This window comes from Palaemon carinicauda, chromosome 38, assembly GCF_036898095.1.
Source record: "Palaemon carinicauda isolate YSFRI2023 chromosome 38, ASM3689809v2, whole genome shotgun sequence".
NCBI lineage: Eukaryota > Metazoa > Arthropoda > Malacostraca > Decapoda > Palaemonidae > Palaemon > Palaemon carinicauda.
Window position 1 is genome coordinate 7,277,580 of NC_090762.1, and position 27,595 is coordinate 7,305,174.

A 27,595-nucleotide genomic window follows, 5' to 3' on the forward strand; every position below is an offset into this window, starting at 1 on the left:
TTAAACTTACCCGATAATCATGTAGCTGATTCACACCCAGGGAGGTGGGTGAAAACCAGTGTACAAGATTAAAGGATAGCTAAGTATCCCATATTTCATATAACAGTTATCTCAAATAACAATGAAATAATAAGTACCTGGTAAGGAAGTCGAATAGAACCGTTACTCTGCCTCTTTATTTAAAGTTCGTCTTCCTTACTGAGCGCAGCGTTCCTCTTGGAGGCTGAATCAACCCAAAGGTGCCAAAGTACACGGGGTTGCAACCCCTACTAAAGGACCTCTACCAAACCTTTAACCCAGGCGCTTCTCAAGAATGAATAGACCACCCGCCAAATCCAAGGATGCGGAAGGCTTCTTAGCCTACCGTAACAACCATAAAAAACAACAATAAAAGTATTCAAGAGAAAGGTTAAAAAAGGTTATGGGATTAAGGGAATGTAGTGGCTGAGCCCTCACCTACTACTGCACTCGCTGCTACGAATGGTCCCAGGGTGTAGCAGTTCTCGTAAAGAGACTGGACATCTTTCAGATAAAATGATGCAAACACTGACTTGCTCCTCCAATAGGTTGCATCCATTATGCTCTGCAGAGAACGGTTTTTATTAAAGGCCAACGAAGTAGCTACAGCTCTTACTTCGTGGGTCCTTACCTTCAGCAATGCAAGGTCTTCCTCCTTTAAGTGAGAATGTGCTTCTCTGATCAGAAGCCTTATATAGTACGAAAGCCCATTCTTGGACATGGGTCTCGAGAGTTTCTTGATGGCACACCATAAGGCTTCTGACTGTCCTCGAATAGGTTTAGACCTCTTCAGATAATATTTGAGAGCTCTGACAGGGCAAAGAACTCTCTCTAGTTCGTTACCTACCATGTTGGAGAGGCTAGGTATTTCGAACGATCTAGGCCAAGGACGTGAAGGAAGCTCGTTCTTTGCTAGGAATCCAAGCTGAAAAGAACATGTTGCAGATTCGGTTGTGAAACCAATGTTCTTGCTGAAGGCATGAACCTCACTGACTCTCTTAGCTGTTGCAAGGCAAACGAGAAAAGCAGTCTTGAGGGTAAGATCCTTGAAGGAAGCTGACTGGAGAGGTTCGAACCTAGATGTCATAAGGAACCTTAAGACTACGTCTAGATTCCAGCCTGGAGTGGAAAGACGACGTTCTTTAGACGTCTCAAAAGACTTGAGAATGTCTTGAAGGTCCTTGTTGGAAGACAGGTCCAAACCCCTGTGGCGGAGAACTGAGGCCAACATGCTCCTATATCCTTTAATCGTAGGTGTTGAAAGGGATCTCTCATTCCTAAGATGTAGAAGGAAGTCAGCTATTTGGATCACAGAGGTATTGGTAGAGGATATTGAATTGGCTCTACACCAGCTTCGGAAGACCTCCCACTTAGACTGGTAGACTCTACGAGTGGAAACTCTTCTAGCTCTGGCAATCGCACTGGCTGCCTCCTTCGAAAAGCCTCTAGCTCTAGCGAATCTTTCGACAGTCTGAAGGCAGTCAGCCGAAGAGCGTGGAGGTTTGGATGCAACCTGTCTACGTGTGGTTGACGTAGAAGGTCCACTCTTAGAGGTAGAGTCCTGGGGAAGTCGACTAGCCATTGAAGTACCTCTGTGTACCATTCTCTTGCAGGCCAAAGGGGAGCAACCAGCGTCAGCCGTGTCCCTTCGTGCGAGACGAATTTCTGCAGAACTTTGTTTATTATCTTGAACGGAGGGAATGCGTACAGGTCGAGATGGGACCAGTTCAGAAGAAAAGCATCCACATGAACCGCTGCAGGGTCTGGAACAGGGGAACAATAAAGCGGAAGTCTCTTGGTTATGGAGGTGGCAAACAGATCTATGGTAGGTTGACCCCACAAGGTCCAAAGTCTGTTGCACACACTCTTGTGGAGGGTCCATTCCGTGGGAATGACCTGATTCCTTCTGCTGAGGCGATCCGCTGAAACATTCATATCGCCCTGGATGAACCTCGTGACCAGAGTGAGGTTTAGACCTCTTGACCAAATGAGGAGGTCCCTTGCGATCTCGTAAAGGCTCCTCGAATGGGTCCCTCCTTGCTTGGAGATGTAAGCCAAGGCTGTGGTGTTGTCTGAATTCACCTCCACCACTTTGCCTAGCAGGAGGGACTTGAAGTTCAACAGGGCTAGATGAACTGCTAACAGTTCCTTGCAGTTGATGTGGAGTAATCCTTGTTCCTTGTTCCATACTCCTGAGCATTCCCGTCCGTCCAAGGTCGCACCCCAGCCCGAGTCCGATGCATCTGAGAAGAGATGAAGATTGGGGGTCTGGATGGCCAATGATAGACCCTCCTTGAGAAGGAAATTGTGCTTCCACCACAGGAGAGTGGTCTTCATCTCTTGGTTGATAGGGATAGAGACTGCTTCTAGAGTCGAGCCCTTGTCCCAATGAGCAGCAAGATGGAATTGAAGAGGGCGGAGGTGGAGTCTTCCTAGCTCGACAAACAGGGCCAGTGATGAGAGGGTCCCTGTGAGACTCATCCACTGTCTCACTGAGCAATTGCTCCTCTTCAGCATGCTCATGATGCACTCTAGGGCTTGGTTTATCCTGGGGGCCGATGGAAAAGCCCGAAAATCCTGACTCTGAATCTCCATTCCCAGGTACACAATGGATTGGGAGGGAATGAGTTGAGATTTCTCTATATTGACTAATAGACCTAGGTCTCTGATTAAGTCTAAAGTCCAATTGAGGTTCTCCAGACAACGACGACTCGTGGAGGCTCTCAACAGCCAGTCGTCTAGGTAGAGGGAGGCTCTGATGTTCGATAAGTGTAGGAATTTCGCTACATTCCTCATCAGATGAGTAAAGACCATAGGAGCTGTGCTTAGGCCAAAACACAGGGCTTGGAACTGATAGACAACCTTTCCGAAAACGAATCTCAGGAAAGGTTGGGAGTCTGGATGAATGGGAACGTGAAAGTATGCATCTTTCAAGTCCAACGAGACCATCCAGTCCTCCTGTCTGACCGCTGCTAAGACCGACTTGGTCGTCTCCATCGTGAACGTCTGCTTGGTGACATACTCGTTGAGAGAGCTGACGTCCAGCACCGGTCTCCAACCTCCTGTCTTCTTGGCCACAAGAAAGAGACGGTTGTAGAAGCCCGGGGATTGATGGTCCCGGACTATAACCACTGCCTTCTTCTGCACAAGTAGCGACACCTCCTGTTGCAATGCTAGCCTCTTGTCCTCTTCTTTGTAGTTGGGAGAGAGGTTGATGGGCGATGTGGTCAGAGGTGGTTTGAGGCAGAATGGAATCCTGTAACCGTACCTCAGCCAACTGACAGACTGTGCGTCTGCACCTCTCTTCTCCCAGGCTCGCCAGAAGATCTTGAGTCTGGCTCCTACTGTTGTCTGGAGAATCTGAGAGTCAGTTCTTTCCCTTAGATGTCCTGGATCCTTTCCTAGACTTGCTCCTGTGAGAGTCTGGACGGGAGCTTCCTCGGCTGGGGGCTCTACCACGAAAGGGCGGTATGAACCTCGTAGCCGGGGTATCAGCCACTGGGGAGCGATAAGTCTTGGGGACTGAGGTGGCAACCTTAGACTTACGAGCCGATGAGGCTACAAGATCGTGCGTGTCCTTTTGTATCAGGGCAGCCGACAAGTCCTTAACTAGCTCCTCGGGAAAGAGGAACTTTGAGAGTGGAGCAAAAAGGAGTTGTGACCGTTGGCAAGGTGTAATGCTGGCGGAAAGGAAGGTACACAGTTGTTCCCTTTTCTTCAACACCCCTGATACAAATAACGACGCTAGCTCACCCGATCCATCTCTGATGGCCTTATCCATGCAGGACATTATTAGCATGGCAGAATCTTTGTCTGCAGGAGAGGTTTTCTTGCTGAGGGCTCCCAGGCACCAGTCGAGAAAGTTGAACATTTCAAATGCTCTGAACAACCCTTTCAGAAAATGATCCAGGTCTGAGAAGGTCCAACAAACCTTCGAGCGTCTCATAGCAGTTCTCCGAGGCGAGTCCACCAGACTTGAGAAGTCAGCCTGGGCAGAGGCAGGTACTCCTAAGCCTGGTGCTTCCCCTGTGGCATACCAAACGCAACCTTTCGAAGCGAGCTTCGTTGGAGGGAACATGAAGGAAGTCTTGCCAAGGTGTTGTTTAGACTGCAGCCACTCCCCTAAGATCCTTAAAGCCCTCTTGGAGGATCTAGCTAGGACAAGCTTAGTATAGTTGGACTTAGCTTGTTGTACGCCCAGCGAAAACTCAGATGGTGGAGAGCGGGGAATAGCAGAGACGAAGTGGTCTGGGTAAATCTCCCTGAGTAGAGCCAAGACCTTACGAAAATCAATCGACAATGGAGAAAGCTTAGATTCGTCCACGTCTGATGAGGGATCAAGGTGTGCCTCCTCATCATCCGACACCTCATCAGCAGAGGGTAGCGAAGCGATCGGACCAGAATGCTGAACCGCAGAGTCAGAACGGGTAGGAACAATAACAGTGGTTTCCTCTTCCAGTAACTGTTGAGGGAAAACCTGAGGCTCAGACTGCAAAGGCTGAACAACAGACGAAGCAGAAGGCAGGCACATGGGTGAAGGAGGTTGACTCCTAGCAAGAGAGGTTGAACCCAAGGATTGCACAAGCTGAGCGGAGGACGGAGGCGGAGTAGTCCGTTCCTGTTCCTGTGAGATGAGCGGAGCATGATGAGGTTGAGGCTGCGCAGAACAAGGTAAAGTTCTCGCAAGCTGAGGCTCCTGAGGCGCAAGTCCAGGGTGTAGAGGAGCTTGCCTTGAGGAGGGTTGAGCTCGCTGCAGCGATGGCTGAGCAGACAGACTCACGGAGGGGAGAGGTTGTTGTACCCCAACCGAGAGTTGCACCACTGGTGGAGCAGCAAGGGGAGGCGGAGGAAGAGTGGAATAACTCTCCTGATCCCAAAGCAAGGGTTGCCTTAAAGAAGGCTGAGGCTGAACACCACTGGGAACAGCGAACTCCGAAAGTGGCTCAACACCGTACGCCTGGCAGATGGTGCTGCGACCAGGCGGAGCAAGTGCAGGCGGGGCGAGCACAGGCGGAGCGAGAACAGGCGGAGGGAGTGTAGGCGGAGGAGGAGGTGCAACACTCTCAGCCCGACACTCACGCATCAAGTCCGAAAGCTGAGCTTGCATGGACTGAAGCAGGGTCCACTTGGGATCGGCAGAAACGATAACAGACTGAGGTAAAGTCACAGTCGGGCTCTGTTTTGGCAGAACCTTACTCCTCTTGGGCGGAGTACAGTCGACAGATGACTGAGGCGAGTCAAAGCTGAGCCAATGACTGCAACCTGGCTGAGCACTCGCGGACTGGACTCTACGTTTAAGCGGTCTCGAGACCTGAGACCAACGTTTCTTCCCTGCTAGTTGATCAGCGGACGAGAATAAGACGGGCTCAATCGTCTGCAGGTGGGAGTGACGGTCTAAGGAAGACACGCCCGCAACCACCGAGGATAGTTCTGTGCGCCTAACAAGGCCTGTCGAACCCTTAAGCCCTTCGACATTGCTTCTCCCCTGGGCATGGGAGCTTGCAAGAGGTCCCGGACTGGGAGGACGACTGGCTCGCACAGAAAAATCCTCACGCACCACACTGGCACCACTAGCACTTGGCACTGCACCGACACTAGCACTCGTCACAGCACTGGCACTAATTCCACCCACTGCACTCTTGACCTTCAGTTCTTTAACTTCGGCCATCAGAGACTTATGGTCACTTACCACTGATTCTACTTTATCGCCTAAAGCCTGAATAGCACGCAAAACAACTGACATATCAGGCGGAGGGCACACAGTAGGTTCGGGGGTAGCCACTACAGGGGTAGGAAAAGGTAGGGGATCATGAGGTGAGGAAAACATAGAAGAGTGAGAAGAACTTCTCCTAACTCTACCTCTCTCTAACTTAGATGAATATTTTAAAAGACGGACAAATTCCAATTCCGAAAGTCCGGCGCATTCCTCACATCGATTTTCTAATAGACAGGGCCTGTCCCTACAGTCAGAACAAGCGGTGTGAGGATCTACCGAGGCCTTCGGAATACGCCTATTGCAAGACCTACATCGTCTATGGGAGGGGGCTTGCGAAACGTCAGACATCTTGTTTCAAAGAGTTAGCCAAAGGGTGATCCAAAAACAAGCAAAATTCGTTAACCGTTATATCAGTATTATATAAAAGCTATCTAGCTAATATAAGAAGGATTCCAGTAAAGCGACAGCCGTTAATCTGAGAGAATACTTCACCAAATATCCGTGAATAAACTCGAAGACCATAAGCGTATCCCAGAACGTCTAGCCGGAAGCACGACAGAGGAATAATTGAGGAGGTGTCAACAACAAATGATTGAGTACCTGGCCACAGGTGGCGCTGGTAAGTACACCCCCTTCTAGTATTGTGATAGCTGGCGTATCCCTCCATAGAATTCTGTCTGGCAACGGAGTTGACAGCTACATGATTATCGGGTAAGTTTAATATTGAAAAGTTTTGTGTTTAGTGATGGAACAACTATCATGAAGCACTGTTATGTACAAGATACTGTATACAGTACACTATAACTGAATACAAGTCAACTTACCATTTGTCCCATTTTTGCCATCTTTTTTATATCAGCAATAATCTTCTTTTCTTGTTGTTCCATTTTAGATCTTTCTCTGTCAAGATCTCGCATCGCTTTATTTAACGCCCGCTGATTCTTCCTCAGCATCTCCTCTGGCGTCATACGCCGACCAAATAACCACTCAAGAGGCATGTTCGATGAGCTGAAAAGAGGATATGAATAAGGTATTCTGAATGTATAACATGAAATAAAAGTAACCAAAAATGCTAATAACTTTTATATAAAACACAATTTAATCAATACTCATTTCGGTTACAAACCAAAAAACTTAGAAGAGCCTTAAAGATGATGAAAAATTATAAGACTTTAGAACCTGGCACCATCAGGAGTAACAAGAAATTTCATAGATGTTTCAGGGTATCCAGTCATAGTATGTTGTCTAGAATTTTTCAAATAAAGAGGGAACTAGAAAAATTAGAAAGAGTATTACAACAGTACAATATGTAAAAAGAAGTACAGTATTTGGGTTTTTGGAACTCTGGTCATATGGCCCTGTTGCTAGGAACAAGGAGGCAATTCAGGACTGAGGTGTAACTGAAAGATAACCATGCAATTCCACTATGAAGTAGAAGTTGAAAGAATTTGACAGTAAGATGAAAGAAAGGAATAGGAAACAAAGATAAAATAGAAAGCTAAAAAGTAAGTGCAGCTAGAGGTTGAAGGGATATTGCAAGGCCCTTTAGTAATGCATACAGAGCACAATATGAGATACACTACCCCTGTAAAGGCAATACAGTGTGACACAATCAAATGTGGAAACTATCAAGGAGTATCACTACTGACACGGTATGAAAAAATAAGTGGCAGTAAGATCACACAAAAATTTGTTATTGAAAACTATTGGTTCGGTATTATTATGAAAAGCAACCAAACGGAAAAATTTCAAAATGATGCAAGTATTATACAAAAAAGTACACATCATAAATTTCCCGATCTTGACATAACAAGTAATAAGGTAGACATTAAATAGGAAAAGATACCTGATAGATTTAATGAGATCTAGAGTAAAGTCATTAGCAGGTACATATATACAATTTAAGTTACAGATGGTGTCCATTACAAGTGATTGGCTATTGGTGCTTTTAAACTATAGTATCATATTAAGGGCATTAACTATACAGATGTACAGAAAGGGGTGACCCTTGGAGCTACTATACTGCTATACTACATTGTGTTAACAGCTGAATAAGAGAAAAACCCTCTTGGATATGTTCAAAAAACAGAAGCAAGGATATACGGACAGTTTGAAATGAATAAAAGCTAAACAAGGAATATGGTGATAGGAGAGGAAATAATAAGAGTGCAGATGAAAATTAGCCATGTGGATTAGACATAGTCTAGGGGAGAATAAAATATCATATAGACTGAATATAACAGATGATGGCAAAAGAAATGTTCAAGATTGAAATACATGAGAAGTTATGAATTTTTAGTGACTGACATACAGAAGAGCTAAGAGTGAAGAGATGGAGGAGGAGGACTTTGCTATAGTATTGTGGAATCATTAGATATATATTACCTTCATGGTACTGTACTTGTAATGTGAAGCAAGAATTAAGAGAGTAGTAAGGAAAGCATCAGAAATAACTTTGATTTGAGGAAATCACTAGACTGCTGTTAAAAGAAAGAAGTATTCCATTATCAATGAGGGTAAAAATTCTATCAATACATGAGAAAATTCAAGACAGGTGGTGTGGTGTTCATAGGCACAAGAACAAATTGAGATGTTTTAGGGGGGAGATGAACTACTGATTCGTTGTGGTGACAGGGGAATCGCAGAATGCTTTGTGGGAGTCTGGAAATACATGGAAAGGGGGAACATACAGACTGGATCAGATAAGAATTTAAAATTGGAAAGTAAATGTGAAAGAAGATAATCGAGTGACCTTTTCATAAGTCTAACTCTGTAAACAGAAAGTCAAAATGTACATAAAAATATGACTAATGATGATGATGTTCACCAACAAACTGAGGAATATTTACTAAAAAAAATATATTTTTCTGGAAGGTAAGGTTCGATTACTATCAAATAAATAACTTTAGCAGTTAATCAATAACTTATCTACTTTAAATATGCTAACTTTATACAGTAATGATAATTTAACTATAACAGTCACATCTGTGTTTCCAAGACATATTAAATTGTACATATGGCTTCTGGAGGACCTAGCAATTTCTTTTAAATACCAATATGATAATTAACAATATGTACATCACACCAGAACTCCTATTTGCAAATGTCACAAGTATTATATTGCATGTCACAGATTTTCATTTAAGATTAAAAAAAAAGGAGCACAGAGGTTTACACTAATGTTCAAATGAATTTCATACTGTACAAAATAGCCTATTGCCATATAACTAGGGCAGTAAAAGGAACACTTAAACAGTAACAGAAGTTTTCATCAAGTTACTAGACACATTCCAATTTTTCCATTAGCAGGAAGACAAATCTCTTGGATCCCAATAAATGAGATAGCTGAGTAAAAATTAATATCTAACACAAACAGTATGTACCAGTAGTGGATTTTAGTAATGGAACAAGTAATATTACATCACAATAGTGGTACAACTTGAACAAAAACAGGAAAAATTGATAACTGAAAAAAAATTACAGATCTTCAAGGAAATTTATATCTTTCCTAACTATACAAACCTGGGTCCTTTGATAGGAGTATGATTTCAGCATAGCTAGAACTCAGTTGTTAGAATTGATAAAAAGATGCCAATAGTTATAGGAGGATGGCAACAAAGCCCCGCCCCCTCGGCAGAACACTGAGTAGCCCCTTTGACATTTATCTAGGACTTCAGGGGTGGATAAGGCAAGAAGTAAAACTCAAACGAATCAAGTTTGTAAAGTTAGGAAAAATAGATATTACTTCAATTAATTTACGATTCATTCCTACACTCTTACAAACCCTCATCCTTTAATAGGAATCTTATACTAAGGAGGAAGGTCGTCCCTATGACCAAGCTGGCTGGTATAGAAATCCAGAATGTTCAAAGAATATGATCTAGGGAAGTGAGTGTTGGCACCTGGCCACCTCCCATCATCTGAAAAAAAGATTCTTAGGTGACTGGCTAGGTTCTTCTCTAGCAATAGATGGTAAGTGAAGATATTTCATCTTACAGTGGTTAATTCAAATTAATGGAGTTATCCACACTTGAGGCCATCCTCCACCTTGTAAGGAGGATGGGGTAGATACTTCTATATTCATTCAGAAAAGCTGCTTGGTATGATAGCTTACTGCATCAACGTCCAATACAGCAAATAACATCACGACTGCTGACCCAAAGAGAGGGAAAAAGAAAGAAGGAAACATTAGCCGGACACTCTTACCTCACAATTCATACTTATGTCGCGACTGCTATCTCATGTTCGCTGCACAACCTACTAAGCAGTTAACAAAAGTCCCAGAGAGAACGTATTCAAAGATTAGGGGTATAATCACAGATAGTGGGTGGTGAAGGTTGTCTAGCAGTCCCATACCCCAGTCTCCAACACTTGACTTACTGACAGGTTCTTTTTGAAGATGTGTAAAACCAATCCTTCTAACTTTGTGTGCATTTGCTTAAGCAGGTTCTTCTGAATCTACAAGTGAGGGAGGTACACTATCCTTATCGTTTCCTAAAGCCAGAAGAAAATGGTATTCTTCAGAGATATTCTTATTGAGTCTACCTGTAGTAAAAGAAAGGTTTTTGGAGCTATGGTCTGACTATCTGCATCCCCTTCAGGTTACATTGTAGTGCCCTCATAGAACAGAAAAGCAATTCCTTCAGATCATTGGTTGCCTCTTTAGAAGAGGAAATGGAAAAAAATTCAGTCTTCGCAACAAACTCAGAAACGAAGGAAAAGGAAACCTTTTTCTCTCCCTTTGTATGATTAGTGGCAGAAGAAATGCCGTGAAGGTCACCTATGAGTTGTTGAGGTTTGGACAAGTAGGAAAATAGTCTTGAGAGTTAGATCTCAATCTGAAACTTGTCTTGAGGGTTCATAGAGGACCTATCTGAGTGACCGGAGAATTTACCGTAGGTGACATCGCATGAAGATGTTTCAATTTCCCTCGGGAAACAAGTCCATTCAAGGCTCATCTGACGAGGAAAGATCTAAACCTTTCAGCCTGAGGATCCGGCTAAAGGCTGAGCAATTGACTTTCACCTCTAAGACTGAAAGGAGCTTTTCTTGGCAAAGGTGAACAAAAATTCTCCTATTAGCTGCATAGAGGCTTTGAGTGGAGAAGTAGCCCTTCTACAACACCTACTGTAGAAGATGGCCCACTTTGCTTGGTAAACGTCAGCCAGGAGCTATGCAGATATGTAGATATCTCCTGTGTAGTGACTTGCATAAAGCCTTTTGCTTGGAAGAGATGCTGAATAGTCTACCCTTAAAGTGACACAAGTGAATGCATTGTGGCACCTCTGGAGGTGGGGTTGGCAAAGTAGGTTGGGCCACACAGGTAGTTTTCTTGTTACCTATGCTACGAGCATCAGCAGGTCTGAGTATAATTCAGCAAGCGGCCATTTGGGAGCCACTTGGGTTATTCTTAGATTCGGAGTAGTCAGCACCCTGTTGATTACCCTTTGAATCAGACAATGTCAGAAAACTGTAGGCATCAGTGTTGTCCTACAGGTGTTGGGGGGTAACCTCTAGAGCTTCTGTTGGGTCTGAAACTGATGAGCAGAATACTAGAAGATTCTTGTCGAGGTGAGTGGTGAACAGGTAGAATGATGGGAAACCCCACAAAGTCAAAAGACTCTTCACCACTCAAATATAAAGAGACCCACCTGCACCTACGACCTGTCCCTGGCAACTGAGTTTCTCATCAATTACTGTACATTGAACATTGCTGGGAAGTCCAGTGTTGTGTAGCCCATAAGTGTGCTTACTTCGTCAACTTACAAAGGCGCCGTGAAACTGTACATCCTTGCTAGTTGACATATGCCACTACGGTAGTGTTCTCGCTCATCAACACTACCTAGTGCCCTATTAAATGCTGTTGGAATGACTGAAAAGCCAGAAGCACAACCTTCATTTCCAACAAATTTATGTGCAGGTGCTTCTCCTTACCAAATCAGCACCTCAATGTGGTCTGATACCAGAGGTCTCTCAGTAAGGGTGAAAGGCCAGCAGCCTCTGAGTCACAGAACTTCCTTTGACATGACAAAGCTAGAGGCAGAATTTTGCTAAAGCATAATTTCATTGGACCAGCAATTTGAGTCTACATTCTGCATGGGATCTTAAGCACCCTCCAAGCAGAGCAATTCAAAGGTGGGCTTAAACCTTGAGGGACACCGAAGCAACAGTCAATGGATGTCTTTCTTCCCGCAATTACGACCATTGTTGCCTCCCTAAAATCACTGAACTCTCAGATGAGAGCCAACACCTTGACAAAGATCGATTCCACCTCCAGGTCCTATGCTTCTGACAGGGCTGGCCACAATTAAGTGTTGACAGGTCTAATGTGCCTCTGGATTCTTCTTTCCTAGGGAGGGGCTGGAGAGGTTTCATTTGTTTGAAAGAAATTTCAAGCATAGAAGCCTGTTACTGTTTGGGACCTTAGATCAAACTCAGAAGATAATCCGAAGGTAGCGAGGCAATGGGACTCGTTTTCCTCTTAGTTCTGGAGGTATCCTTTACCCTAGCATGACCCTTTCATGATATGAAAGGGGTCTTCACCTCTGAAGGGCCCAAGAAAGGACAAAAGGAAAATCTGAGGCTGACAGTCCTTAGGCTGCTTCTATATGGGAGAAACAGGGTCTTGTGAAGAAATTTAAAGATCCTCAGGATTGGACTCGCTTCTTTTCTTCCCGACTTCTGCGCATGGCCATTGGAGGAAAGGGGTTCTCCTTGCTGGAACATCAGGGAGCTTCTGTTTCCTTCCTATGGGTCTATGATGAAGGGATGAGGAAGGTGAACGTCACCTCAACTTGGTCCTCAAGCCCCTAGTCTCCCAATTGTTTGGGGAATCCACTGAGGAACAGTTTGATGCTTATTGGGTTCCACTCCCCTCCTAGGAGAAAACAACTCGTCCCGATGAGCATAGCTACATGGGATTCTATCAAATAAATGATCCCGCATAGATTGATCATTAAAGGAGAGGTTGGATCATATAGTCTAGCTAGATTGCTGAAAGCATAGAGTACACACTACTGTCAACTTTGTAATCGCCGACCTAGCTGGAGATCATGACTTCAAGGACCTTTACCTCTTATAACAGGACATGTAAAAACCTTCCTCTTGAAAGTATCCTATATCATTGCATAGAGCGTCATGAAATAATATGTGGGAATCCAAAGTGTGTAGATGTAGCAAAAAGGGATCCGTTACATGGGGAACTCCCGCATGAGGATCTACATTAGTTCGTAGGGACTTAGTACATGAGAAATTATCTCGATGATAACTGGAGCCTAACCCTTCTGTGGGCACTTATCTTTGCGAGTCAAGAATCAAACCAAAGACATTCTATAAGTTAGGTATTCACTTAAGGGAGACTGCGTGCTTGACGACAGTCGTATACATATGCACCTAACTCCCGGAGATCTAGTACATGAAAAACTCTCAGCTGGAGAGTTTGATCTAGCAGAAGTCACCTGAGGGCAAAACGAGTGTCCAAGGCCTTTTTGCAGTTCTGGGGAAGACACCAAAAGCTAAAAAATCTCTCTTGGACTTTCTCCTTCTACTGTACTCCAACAATTGCAAAGATGGCCAAGTCCAACACTTGTTACAGGGATGACACAGTACCCAGCCATCATCTAGGGGAGTCAGAAGTTAAAAATCTTTCTGGATTAGTCGTTGAAATAAAAGGTGTTCTGACCGGAACTTTACTCTTTGCTGTAGAGCTATTACTGATGTAGAGCTAGATGATCATTTTGGTGCTGTCTTGGAATCTTTGCTCTCCCTCCACTTGAAACCCATTTTAAGGGGGGTGAAAAAGGGTCATCTGTTACTTCTGTATGAGTAACCCCTTCCAGAGACACTGGATCCAAAGGTATTCGTTTCGGAGACAAACCAAAATGGAGACAATCTGTACTTGTCCCTGTATGATATGCACCTACGTGACCTAGGCCTTTTGTGCATCTGAGGTTAAGGATATAAGGACACTGATCTCACTTGTGGCTTCTGGTGAGGGTAATGTCATTTTTGACTGTCTGGGAATACGCTCCATTAAAAACTGAAGTTCCGAAGACAAAAGCCCTGAATCTGATGAGGATCAGATAATGCTCAAGATTTTGCCTTCTACAGTCTTTATCCGATCTCTTCATCAAAGATCGAGCACACTTAGAGGTATTTCTTGGGGGTCGTGTAAGAGCAGTCTGTTTCCTTTCTAAGAAATTTAACAATTTTGGTAAAGGGTGCAAATGTTTTTAATGATTAACCCCTGTCCATCTGGGAAGGGCATAGGAGAGCACGCACCACTAAGGTGCATGCACATGTCCTTATCAGCTACCCTCTCTTCCTCTGGAAAGGGAATAGGAGAGCATGCATCATCAGTTCTCTTGCCCATTTAGCTCGTTACATGCCAAGGCGAGTGAAGCCGATGAGAGTGCTTGTCATCATTTTTAAATTCACGCTCATCAGATGCTTGCATGCAATCGGGAAACATAAGAAAATGTCTTTCCTTCTGGAAAGTATGCTGAAGGGGGCATGTGTAAGAGTCTAGGAAGTCCTACGCAAGACAAAGATGAGCACAATTTCAAAGGCTTGCTTGGATATCTACCACTGTACATTAGTGTTAAGCAAGCCAGCGATGATGAGTGCTCATGTTGTGTGCATCATAAGTGAGCATGCATCAAGTGAGGCAGGTTCCTTCAATCTGGTATAGGAAGAATGCAAGGACAAGGTAGTATATGATGAGTCTAAGTCCTTACACCTTGCACGCTAGGGGGCATATTACTCGTGAGAACATATATTAGTAGATAAGGGGTGCATACCCTAAAGACTTGAGAGAGGGAGCCCGCTCATCATAACTAGAAGAGCTATGGCACCTCTTGTGGGAAGAGAGCTTGTTCCTTCCAAAACCGACACCTTCATTGACCCCGTTGAGTGAAGTCTGACTCGAGGATAGAATGTTAACCGCCAGCTTGAGTTCAGACTGAAGGTCAAAATCATAAGACAAAATCTTAATCCCCTTCAAGCAATTAAGCGCTAAACTAGGGGATGGCTACTGATATTAAGCTTAAGGGTTATATAATGTAAAAGTATAAAGAAAGAATTAGAGAAAAAAGGGACTAATTATATTAAATGTTATTGATAATATAGAGTGGAAATAAGGGGTTCTGCAGTTCTTCAGAGCCTATACATGAGCTGCCACTGTTCAAAACCCAAACTAGCCGACACCTGGCAGATGATGTAAGTTCTTAATAGATATACCGGTAATTTATACATTTATTGAAAGATTTCTCACCATTATAAATTATACCTGGAACTATAAGCTTTCCCTTAGAATGATTAACAGACTGTACCAAAAATATACTCTCTCACTTTGTTGTTACTACATCAACAAAGTAGTTACTTTAATATCAATCATACATACATATACCAAGGCACTTCCCCCTATTTTGGGGGGTAGCCGACATCAAACAAATGAAACAAAAAAAGGGGACCTCTCCTCTCTACGTTCCTCCCAGCCTGACAAGGGATTCAACCGAGTTCGGCTGGTACTGCTAGGGTGCCACAGCCCACCCTCCCCCGTTATACACCACAGATGAAGCTTCATAACGCTGAATCCCCCCTACTGCTGCTACCTCCGCGGTCATCCAAGGCACCGGAGGAAGCAGCAGGGCCTACCGGAACTGCATCACAATCGCTCACCATTCATTCCTATTTCTAGCACGCTTTCTTGTCTCTCTCACATCTATCCTCCTGAATGCTACTGAAAAAAATTCCAATAGTAATATCAATGGTGCTCACTTCTGCCAGGTATTGCTTGATTATACTCAACTCATCAAATAAAAGCTATCATCACCATAATGATTAGAAGGGATGAAAGGATAGACTAAAGCAATGGGCAATCAGCTAATGCAGATCACACTAAGCAATACAATATAAAAACGGAGCTAATGGAAAGTGAGAGGGAGTCCCCATAGGAGAATCACCTCATACCCAACTTAATCACAATCTTAAATTCAACTTGAGAACTAGTTCAACCCATAAAATCAAACACAGTAAAGTAATAGTTTGTACTTTCATATGAACACAATTAGTTCATCATGTCATCAGTACTTTACAAACCATTGCTTGATGGCATACAATTAAGGAAGATATACAAAAATGGACACTAATATGTTATTTTCATTAGTAAAATAAATTTTTGAATATACTTACCCGATAATCATGTAGCTGTCAACTCCGTTGCCCGACAGAATTCTATGGAGGGATACGCCAGCTATCACAATACTAGAAGGGGGTGTACTTACCAGCGCCACCTGTGGCCAGGTACTCAAGTACTTCTTGTTGACACCTCCTCAATTATTCCTCGGTCCCACTGGTTCTCTATGGGGAGGAAGGGAGGGTCAATTAAATCATGATTATCGGGTAAGTATATTCAAAAATTTATTTTACTAATGAAAATAACATTTTTCAATATTAAACTTACCCGATAATCATGTAGCTGATTCACACCCAGGGGGGTGGGTGAAAACCAGTGTACAAGATTAAAGGATAGCTAAGTATCCCATATTTCATATAACAGTTATCTCAAATAACAATGAAATAATAAGTACCTGGTAAGGAAGTCGAATTGAACCGTTACTCTGCCTCTTTTTTAAGTTCGTCTTCCTTACTGAGCGCAGCGTTCCTCTTGGAGGCTGAATCAACCCAAAGGTGCTAAAGTATACTGGGCTGCAACCCATACTAAAGGACCTCATCACAACCTTTAACCTCGGCGCTTCTCAAGAAAGAATTGACCACCCGCCAAATCAACAAGGATGTGGAAGGCTTCTTAGCCGACCGTACAACCCATAAAAAGTATTCAAGAGAAAGGTTAAAAGGTTATGGGATTATGGGAATGTAGTGGCTGAGCCCTCGCCTACTACTGCATTCGTTGCTACGAATGATCCCAGGGTGTAGCAGTACTCGTAAAGAGACTGGACATCTTTGAGATAGAATGATGCGAACACTGACTTGCTTCTCCAATAGGTTGCATCCATAACACTCTGCAGAGAATGGTTCTGTTTGAAGGCCACTGAAGTAGCCACAGCTCCCACTTCATGTGTCCTTACCTTCAGCAAAGCAAGGTCTTCTTCCTTCAGATGAGAATGTGTTTCTCTAATCAGAAGCCTGAATAGTAAGAAACTGAGTTCTTAGAACTTGGAAAAGAAGGTTTCTTGATAGCACACTATAAGGCTTCTGATTGTCCTTGTAAAGGTTAAGACCTTTTTAGATAGTACCTAAGAGCTCTAACTGGGCAAAGTACTCTCTTCAGATCATTCCCCACCAAGTTGGACAGGCTTGGGATCTCGAACGACTTAGGCCAATGACGTGAAGGAAGCTCGTTTAGCAAAAACCGAGCTGCAAGGAACATGTAGCCGTTTCAGATGTGAAAACAATGATCCTGCTGAAGGCGTGGATCTCACTTACTCTTTTAGCTGTTGTCAAGCACACGAGGAAAAGAGTTTTTAATGTGAGGTCCTAAAAAGAGGCTGATTGGAGAGGTTCAAATCTTGATGACATAAGGAACCTTAGGACCACGTCTAGATTCCAGCCTGGAGTGGACAACCGACGTTCCTTTGAGGTCTCAAAAGACCTAGGGAGGTCCTGTAGATCTTTGTTGGTGGAAAGATCCAAGCCTCTGTGGCGGAAAACCGCTGCCAACATACTTCTGTAACCCTTGATCGTAGGAGCTGAAAGGGATCTTGCTTTCCTTAGATATAACAGGAAGTCAGCAATCTGGGTTACAGTGGTACTGGTTGAGGAAACTGCATTGGTCTTGTACCAGCTACGGAAGACTTCCCCTTGAGACTGATAGATTCTGAGAGTGGATGTTCTCCTTGCTTTGGCAATCGCTCTGGCTGCCTCCTTCGAAAAGCCCCTAGCTCTTGAGAGTGTTTCGAAAGTCTGAAGGCAGTCAGACGAAGAGCGTGGAGGATTGGGTGTACCTTCTTACGTGAGGTAGACTTAGAAGGTTCACTCCTAGAGGAAGAGTCCTGGGAATGTCGACCAGCCATGCAGTACCTCTAAGAACCATTCTCTCGCGGACCAGAGCGGAGCCAACCAACGTCAGCCGTGTCCCTTTGTGAGAGGAGAACTTCTGAAGTACCCTGTTGACAATCTTGAACGGCGGGAATGCATACAGGTCGAGGTGGAACCAATCCAGCAGAAAAGCATCCACGTGAACTGCTGCTGGGTCTGGAATCGGAGAACAATACAACAGGAGTCTCTAGGTTATCGAGGTAGTGAACAGATCTATGGTTGGCTGACCCCACAGGGCCCAAAGTCTGTTGCAAACATTCTTGAGAAGGGTCCACTCTGTGGGGATGACCTGACCCTTCCGTCTGAGGTGATCTGCCATGACATTCATACCGCCCTGAATGAACCTCGTTACCAGTTAGCTTTCGATCTTAAGACCAGATGAGTAGGTCCCTTGCGATCTAGAACAACTTCCACGAAAGAGTCCCTCCCTGCTTGAAGATGTAAGCCAGGGCTGTGGTGTTGTCAGAGTCTACCTCCACCACTTTGTTAAGCTGGAGGGACTTGAAGTTTATCAAGGCCAGAATAACCGCCAACAACTTCTTGCAAATGATGTGAAGTGTCCTTTGCTCCTGATTCCATGTTCCCGAGCATTCTTGTCCGTCCAAAGTCGCACCCCAGCCCATGTCTGATGCGTCCGAGAGGAGACGGCGGTCGTGTTTCTGAACAGCCAAAGGTAGACTTCCTTGAGAAGAAAGCTGTTCTTACACCACGCGAGAGAAGACCTCCTCTCTTCGGAAACAGGAACTGAGACCGTCTCTAGCGTCATGTCCTTATCCAGTGAGCAGCTAGATGATACTGAAGGGGGGGAAGGTGGAGTCTCCCTAACACGATGAACAGGGCCAGAGATGAAAGTGTCCCTGTTAGACTCATCCACTACCTGACTGAGCATCGGTTCCTTCTCAGCATGCTCTGGATGCATTCTAGGGCTTGGAAGATCCTTGGGGCCGACGGAAAAGTCCGAAAAGCTCGACTCTGAAGATCCATACCCAAGGAGACAATGGTCTGGGATGGAACGAGCTGAGACTCCTCAAAATTGACCAGGAGGCCCAGTTCCTTGATCAGATCCATAGTCCATTTGAAAATCTCCAGACAGCGACGACTTGTGGGAGCTCTTAAAAGCCAGTCGTCTGACGGAGCCGGACACAAGATCATGATACTGCTGCACAGTCTGTGAACTGTCAATCATGGGCAAGCGAGGAAGTACAGTGACAACCCGAATCTGTCTAGACTGTCTGGGTCGTACAGACAATTCCTTAACGGGTTGCTGAGGTTGCCGCACTGCGTCACAACAAGTCACTTCTGTTGGTTGTTGAACGTCTTCCCCGTGACACATTGACTCCGTAAACAAAAAATCCTCTAACAAGGACTAAGCTTGGACTGCATGTCATGCAACACAGCTCAAGGTCTATGGGAGCAGGTGTGGTAACAGACGGGATTAGCGACTGAAGTGGAACCATTACCTTCCCTGGAAGCATGTTATGCTTAAATAAAAGTCCATAAGAGGTTATGCAGCTAAAGGCTCCCTCCAAATGACAGAGTCCTCAAGGGAATATCAGAAGGAGGGAGAAAAGAACTTTCTCATCTACAGGGACCTTATCCTAGAAAAGCTAAGTTCTCTGAGTGAGGGTTCACTGGTGCAAAAGCAGCAGACTAGAAGGCAACGTAATGAAACTGCTTGACAGTCTAGTGAGTTGGCAACAACCCAAGATGTGTGACTGAGAAGCATGCGGTAAGGTATGCAGAGCATGCTGTATGCAGAGCATGCTGTATGTAGAGCATGATGTATGCAGAGCATGCTGAATGCAGAGCATGCTGTATGCAGAGCATGTTGTATGCAGAGCATGCTGAATGCAGAGCATGCTGTATGCAGAGCATGCTGTATGCAGAGCATGCTGTATGCAGAGCATGTAGTAAGCAGAGCCTGCTGTAAGCAGAGCCTGCTGTAAGGAAAGCAGAGCGTGTGCATGGCGTTTAACATTTCTCAGAAATTCCATGACCAGTGCTAGAGTGCTTTATGCATGCTTGCATGGGGTTTAAAAATCAACATAATGTTTACCTTACATTCATAACTCATGATTCATATTTTTGCCATGGTTTGAAAATGGAGGTAAGGTATGCTGAACAGCAGAGTCAGAACGAGCTGGAACAACAATAGTTGTGGTTTCCTCTTCAAGACTCTGTTGAGGGAACACCTGAGGCTCAGTCTGCAAAGGCTGAATAAAAGACAAGCAGAAGGAAGGCGCATGGGTGGAGGAGGCTGACTCCTAGCATGAGTGGTTGAACCCAAGGGTTGCGCTTGCTGAGCGGTTGGCGGAAGCGGAGTAGCAAGTTCCAGTTCCTGTGGTGTGAGCGGAGCGCGATGAGGAAGAGGCTGCGCAGAACAAGGTAAATGTCTCGCAAGCTGAGGCTCCTGAGGCGCAAGGCTAAGGTGTTGTGGTGCTTGCCTTGTGGAGGGTTGAGCTCGCTGCAGCGAGAGCTGAGGAGACTGACTCATGGACGGGAGAGGTTGTTGTACCTCAACCGAGTGTTGCATCACTGGTGGAGCAGCAAGTGGAGGCGGAGGAAGAGAGGTATAATCCTCCTGATCCCATTGTAAAGGTTGCCTTAAGGAAGGAGGAGGCTGAACACCACAGGGAACAGCAAACTCAGCACGTGGCTCAACATCGTACGCCTGGCAGGTGTCGTACGCCTGGCAGGTGGTACTGCGATCAGGCGGAGCGAGTGTAGGCGGAGGGAGTGTAGGCGGAGGCGGAGGAGCAACACTCTCAGCCCGACACTCACGCATCAAGTCCGAAAGCTGTGCTTGCATGGACTGTAGTAGAGTCCACAACATCGTACGCCTGGCAGGTGGTACTGCGATCAGGCGGAGCGAGCATAGGCGGGGGGAGTGTAGGCGGAGGCGGAGGCGCAACACTCTCAGCCCGACACTCACGCATCAAGACCGAAAGTTGTGACTGCATGGACTGCAGTAGAGTCAACTTGGGGTCGGCAGACACTAAGGACTGCTGAGGTAAAGCCTTAACAGCAGAGATCTGCTGCGGCAGAACCTTACTCCTCTTAGGCGGAGTGTATTCAACTGATGACTGAGGAGAGTCAGAGCTAACCCAATGACTGCATCCAGGTTGTTGAACTTTAACTTCGTACGTCTGGCATAGGTCTGGACTTTACGTTTAAGAGGTCTTGAGACCTGAGAACAGCGTTACTCTGCCTTTATTTTCTCCCCTAAATCTCTTCTGCAGACGAGCAAAATAAGGGCTCAATCGTCTGCGGGTGGGAGTGACGGTCTCGGTAAGACACGCCCACAACCACCGAGGATACTTCTGTGCGCCGATCAAGGCCTGCCGAACCCTTTTGTCCTTCGACATTGCTTCTCCCCTGGGCTTGGGAGCTTGCAAGAGGTCCCGGACTGGGAGGACGACTGGCGCGCACAAAAGTACCCTCACGCACAACACTGACATACTTTGCGCTAATCACTTATCACTTTGATTTCTGTTTGCACTTATTTCACTGAACTCGAAACTTTAAGTGGTTTGTACCTGAAACACGCAATTCTATCCTTTCTCAAAAGTTAGTAATTGCGAAAACAGAATTACAATGTAACAGAAAAATCTAATGAAAGATAATTCAGTGGCTGGAAAGAGACTAAACACTAGATCACTCTAGAAACGTTTAGTTTCTTCCCCTAAAGAGACTAGGGAGAAGAGCAAAAACGATAACGACGTTACTCGTACGCCTGGCAGGCTTGAGTGAAACGTTTATCCTCTTTCTCCCTCCGTCTCTATCTCTCTCTCTCTCTCTCTCTCTCTCTCTCTCTCTCTCTCTCTCTCTCTCTCTCTTGACTTAGAACCTGAGAGAAGAGCCCAATCATATATATCGTTAAAACATATTATTGTTAAAGGAAAAAACTGAAATATTTCCCAAAATGAAAAGTTCCTTTATTAGGATCAAAACCATTAAGTTAAGAAAGAATGAACAAAACGCTAGACACGGTTACTCTTACTGCAATGTGAAACCGTGAACATTCTTTCTCTATCGTAACGATAGAGTGCAAGTTGAACGTTCTGAACGTCAACAACTGCAGAGACAAAACAAAACGTTAGTTCAACTTTGAAAAAGTACGAGACTATCAAAGAAATTCTTTCAAACTCTGCGGCGGAAATAGCATAATATGTTAACAGGTAAAACCGAAATGACGAGCTCAATGTTAATTAACTTCGGTACCAAGAAAAGACCGCCTACTATTAGGAAGGTCGAATATAAACAAATATAAAAATTAATTTTAATAAGTTTATAATAAAAGGAAGTTAATAGAAGAGGCCTATAAGAGGCGGAGAGATATAAAATAAATCTATAACTTTTGTTAAGCAAAATTAAGAAAGAGAGTCTATACTCTCTTAGACACCAACACTTCCGTCTAAGGGAAGGGTCGGCCATTGAAAGGTGAACGAGAGTTCATACTCTCTTCGTCACCATAATTAATCAAATTAATTCCAAAAGCTAACTAAGCTAATATAGAAGTTTCCAGTAAAGCGACAGCCGAAATCAAAGAGAAATACTTCACCAAAGTCGTGAAAATACTCCAAGAACATAAGCGTATCCCAGAACGTCTAGCCGGAAGCACGACAGAGGAATAATTGAGGAGGTGTCAACAAGAAGTACTTGAGTACCTGGCCACAGGTGGCGCTGGTAAGTACACCCCCTTCTAGTATTGTGATAGCTGGCGTATCCCTCCATAGAATTCTGTCGGGCAACGGAGTTGACAGCTACATGATTATCGGGTAAGTTTAATATTGAAAAACAAAATTTATATATTTTACAGCACTATAACATTACCAGCTTGAAAACCTACACTCATCTGATCCCACATGTAAAACTTTAAAAATTATCAAAAATTGTACGGCAGTCTGATAAAATATCTATTAGAATAGTATAATACTACAGTAGCCTACATGAAGTACCTGCAGTAGAAACATACGTTAAAACTGACTTCTCGACTAATGAACAAGAACCACTAACTAATGATAAAAATTTAGCCCGTTTTACTGAAACCCATAGAGATATAACATTATTGTTAAAGGAGAGGAAAGGGAATACATACTGTAATATACAGCAAGTGAAAACACTGCTTCAACTAATATAAGTACATTACAGTACTGAATACTGTGGACTACTGAAATTGTTAAAACTAACAAAAAATTTAGCAACAATAGCTTTGTTACTACGTACACACAATCTTTGAACAAAAATAAATTATTTAAATACTGTATAACACAAGGTGTGTGAAACGCAAAGTTCCTCAGCAACATAACGATAAACTGTAGATTTTTATGGTGAAAAAATAATGTACAACCAAGTACATTGCACTGTACAATACAGCAATAAGTATTCAAGCAAGTTGCTATAAATGATAATACAGCACTAAATGGCAAGAGAAAAGGCTATTACACTTGAATTTGCATAATAAAAATGTGATGAATTTTGTATCTTTTGTAGGTCTACTGTAACTCCTACCGCCTAGCATTAAAAACAGCAACATGCCAAAGACAGTACATTACCTCTCCATCCTGCTCAGCTGTTCAATGAAAAAGAAAATACAAATAAACTAAACAGTAAACTCTAACAGTGCCTTACAAATTCCAATTAGAATAAGAAACTGATTAACACACATCAGACATGCATCTCGAGAATGGACAGCCAAACAACAACTCACAGACGTATCTACTTGTTATATGAATCTAAAGAACATAAGTACTTTTAATCAACACAATATTCTAGCATAAAATAACAAATTTGAAAATTATTTTTATTTTTCCTAGCTATACAAACCTAGAGCTCTTTTTGGAGTATTTATTTCAGTGAAGCTGAAACTAGTCGTTAAAGCTTTAGTGAGATGTAACAACACTCCACTAGTTAACAGATGGGAAGAGAAGCGGGATAGGTTAGCCACCCCGCTCACACCAGCAATAGTGACTGACTGTCACTTTGCAATTGTGGCAGGACTTCCCAGGGGTAGGTGATGGTAGTACCAGTATGTGTTAAGAGCTTCAGGTTTGCATAGCTAGGAAAAATACAAATTATTTCCCAATTTGTTATTTGTTCCAGCCCAATATACAAACCTTCTGCTCTTTACCTAGGAGACTCACCTCATGGTGGGTGGAGATCCTAAAACCAACTGGCAGGAAGACTGGCCAGGGATGGCACTTTGCAGGAGCTGTTTAGAGGGTACTCTGACACCTTGTTTTCCTTATAGGATGACTGCCTGGACAATAAGACTTGACCAATTAAGCATAAAACTGGAGCTAAGCACCTCAAGGCCCTATACACAAGGAATGCCTTAGCGAACCTGGTTTCTTCCATGGATGCAGCCCAAGAAGATGAAGATTTCAACTTGAAGGCATACTGGCGGCAGTACTGTACACAATTGCTACGTGCCTCCAAAATATCCAGAAGGCATTGCAAGAAATTAAACCTGCCAGCATTAACACCAACTGGAAGAAGTTGAGGTTGTTTACGACGACATAGGCCTTACACCTGCCAAAATTCAACACTCCGCAGTACAGAAAGCTGCGCAGTTGGCGGTAATTATTGGAGGCGATGGCCTTGCAGACATGAACACAGGAGACTTCAACAAATTACTAGACTGCCACTAACTGACACAGAGCTCGAAGACTTGACAAAGTTGGAGAGCAAGGAAGAAGAAATGCAGCAAGAAACTGCAGAAGTTTTCAACCAAGCTAGCTTGACTCTGGAGTGGCTCGCCAAGCTGTGCAACCTGGCTAAAGAATTGCATGAGAGGTCACAAGAACGGGACAACGATATAGTTTGTTCTGTACAATTCTGCAACATAGTTGACGAAGTCATAAATCTCTACAAGATACTCTTTGAACGGGAAAAAGAAGCAGCGGCAGAAACTGACAATCACAATGTTTTTACAGCCTCGCTAAAAAAGCCAGTACCAGCTGTTAATACTACAGTTAAACCTTCGGAAGAAGTGAAAGAGGTGTCCCAGGAAATGGAACCGCCATCTGCAGAGACATAAAATACAGTCATCAGCTGCACAGTAAAAATCATCACCACCAGGTTGTAGTGGCCTGATTGGTAACGTCTCTGCCTGGTTATCGCCAGTTGGGGGTTCGAGTCCCACTCAGACTCGTTAGTTCCTTTAGTGTCTGCAACCTTACCATCCTTGTGAGCTAGGGATGGGGGGTTTGGGGGAGCCTATAGGTCTATCTGCTAAGTCATCAGCAGCCATTGCCTGGCCCTCCCTGGTCCTAGCTTGGGTGGATAGGGGGCTTGGGTGCTGACAATACGATATATGGTCAGTCTCTAGGGCATTGTCCTGCTTGATAGGGCAATGTCATTGTCCTTTGCCTCTGCCATTCATGAGTGGCCTTTAAACCTTTAAACCTTAAACCAGCATCACTCAAGTTCTACTTTAATTGCTTTTGTGGTGAGTAGAGTAACAACCTTTATCTTTTTTAATCTTAAATGTTACTGTACTGTATTACATTTAATACAGTATAGTAACAAGATATTTCATTTGTATTATTACTGTATGCATACTGTACTTTAACACTTACCGACCATGTCATATATAGTTACTTGTACTTCGCTGTACAGTACAGTAACCTCTCTATTGTATGGTAAACTTACCAATAGCTTACTACTGTTATTTAGAAATTGTTATATGGTACTTTTAACTTGCCTACTGATTTCATACAGCATAACAGTTCTCCCTGTTATTAACCCTTTTACCCCCAAAGGACATACTGGTACGTTTCACAAAACTCATCCCTTTACCCCCATGGACGTACCGGTACGTCCTTGCAAAAAGCTGCTATTTACATTTTTTTTTTTTTGCATATTTTTTATAATTTTTTGAGAAACTTCAGGCATTTTCCAAGAGAATGAGACCAACCTGACCTCTCTATGATGAAAATTAAGGCTGTTAGAGCAATTTGAAAAAAAATATACTGCAAAATGTGCTTGAAAAAAAATAACCCGTGGGGGTTAAGGGTTGGAAATTTCCAAATAGCCTGGGGGTAAAAGGGTTAATAGAGTAATGAGTAGGTTGTTAACAGTACATGGAGGGTTTAAAAAAGTCCAAATACTCATCAAACCAGAGGGGCACTCAGCAGAGCGGAGACCTCCGCTGCGGCAGCTTGCTTCTCGATCTTTTGCTTTACCTTAACATGTATTAATTGGCGGGGATTTTCATACACTCAAATATGAACCAAGCTTGAAGTCTCTGTGACAACTATGTCCAAACTTATGGCTGATTACGTGAATTGGACATTTTGCTTGACAGTGACCTTGACCTTCCAAAATTTAATCATTTCCAGCTTTTTACAGGACTGTTAATCCCTGCAAGTTTCATTTCTCTATGATTAAAATTGTGGCCAGGAAGCTATTCACAAACAAACACACACACAAACAATCAAGGGCAAAAATATAACCTCTTTCCAATTTTGCTGGCGGAGGTAATAATTAAATAAATATGGCATCCGTATATCACAGAAATTCCATTATGGCGGCCAGTCTTGGAACCTATTTACTGTAATAAATGAGAGGTCACCGTACTACAATTTATTTGGCCCCTTAATAATATACCATAATCACACTTTGATTGTTTTCAGTGTTAGCTTAGGGTAAGAGGAATCACTGGAAGTAAAGACAGCATTCTAAGACAGGTTAGCCAATGGAACCTCAGGCTACAACATATCACCATGATCTCCTTACAATTCTAGCAAAACAGAAAAGAGAATTGTCATAACCAAAGAAAACTGGATTGAAAATTCTATTTTCTAAGCTACTAACACCATAATCATTTCCCAAACAAAAGAATTTCAAAACTGTCCGAAATACTTTGATTAACATCTGAAAACCTACATTTCACCATAGTTACCATGAGCAGAGGAGCATGTGTGTGTGTCTGTATATAAATATATATACAGTATATATATATATATATATATATATATATATATATATATATATATATATATATATATATATATATATATATATATAGAACAGTGCAATAAACGTTGTAGAAAATAAGAATGTTTTATGATATATTTTGTGGTGTTTTGAACATTTTTATAATATCGGGCTGAAATTCATAGATTTTGAGTTATGATGGGTTGACTACCATAACTGAAAAGTTATAGCTTTGTGATAAGTATTGTCACCAATTACGTTTGAAACACCTTGAAATATACCGTGTACTAGTCTAATTGAAAGATATTTAAATAAACTCTTTCAAACTTTACAGTTGCCATCAGACATTGTAATCAAAACGAAGTACAGTAATAGTAATGAAACAGTCAAAACACCGGCGCTTTTATCTGCTAGGACTTAAGGACACATAAAAAACGTAATTTTCCATCCTGTTTTCTACTTAGTCGTTCGTAACAGGGTTCATCGTATTACAAATACCTTCTTACATAATTGAGCAATGATGTATTCATTTTTGCTTTGCTGTAGCTTGCTCCTATGTTCTGGCAAGCGCAACATGTTTCACTATGAGCGTTGATCTCCTTGACTAGTATTTTGGCATTAATTATCAATTATATAAACTTAACAGAGTGGCGAGTTGTAGTTTCACACTCCACCTTCTGTTTGGACATTGACTTAGCTTCCATTTCCTATTATTAAACTAATATCAAACACATGTTTCTACCTGAACCTTTCATCATTAACATGATAAACAAAATACTGGGAGAGTATGTATGATGATGGCCATGCCCCATAACACTCCTATTGCTAAAAATATGGCAGTCTAAGGGGTAAGGTATCACGTTA

At 43.2% G+C, this 27,595-nt stretch overlaps 1 protein-coding gene across 3 annotated transcripts in view; it reads right to left on the reverse strand.

The window, feature by feature from the left end:
• Vps2 (vacuolar protein sorting 2) overlaps window positions 1-27,595 on the reverse strand; it is a 53,214-nt gene that overhangs the window by 24,120 nt on the left and 1,499 nt on the right. For 2 of the 3 annotated variants that reach the window (XM_068361864.1, XM_068361865.1), the window contains exon 2: window positions 6,559-6,742. In XM_068361864.1, the coding sequence (XP_068217965.1) occupies window positions 6,559-6,732 (174 nt within the window). In that variant the 5' untranslated portion in view covers window positions 6,733-6,742. Of the gene's footprint in view, window positions 1-6,558; window positions 6,743-23,346; window positions 23,360-27,595 lie in introns of those variants that run through there. The other variant, XM_068361863.1, reaches the window with a different exon arrangement.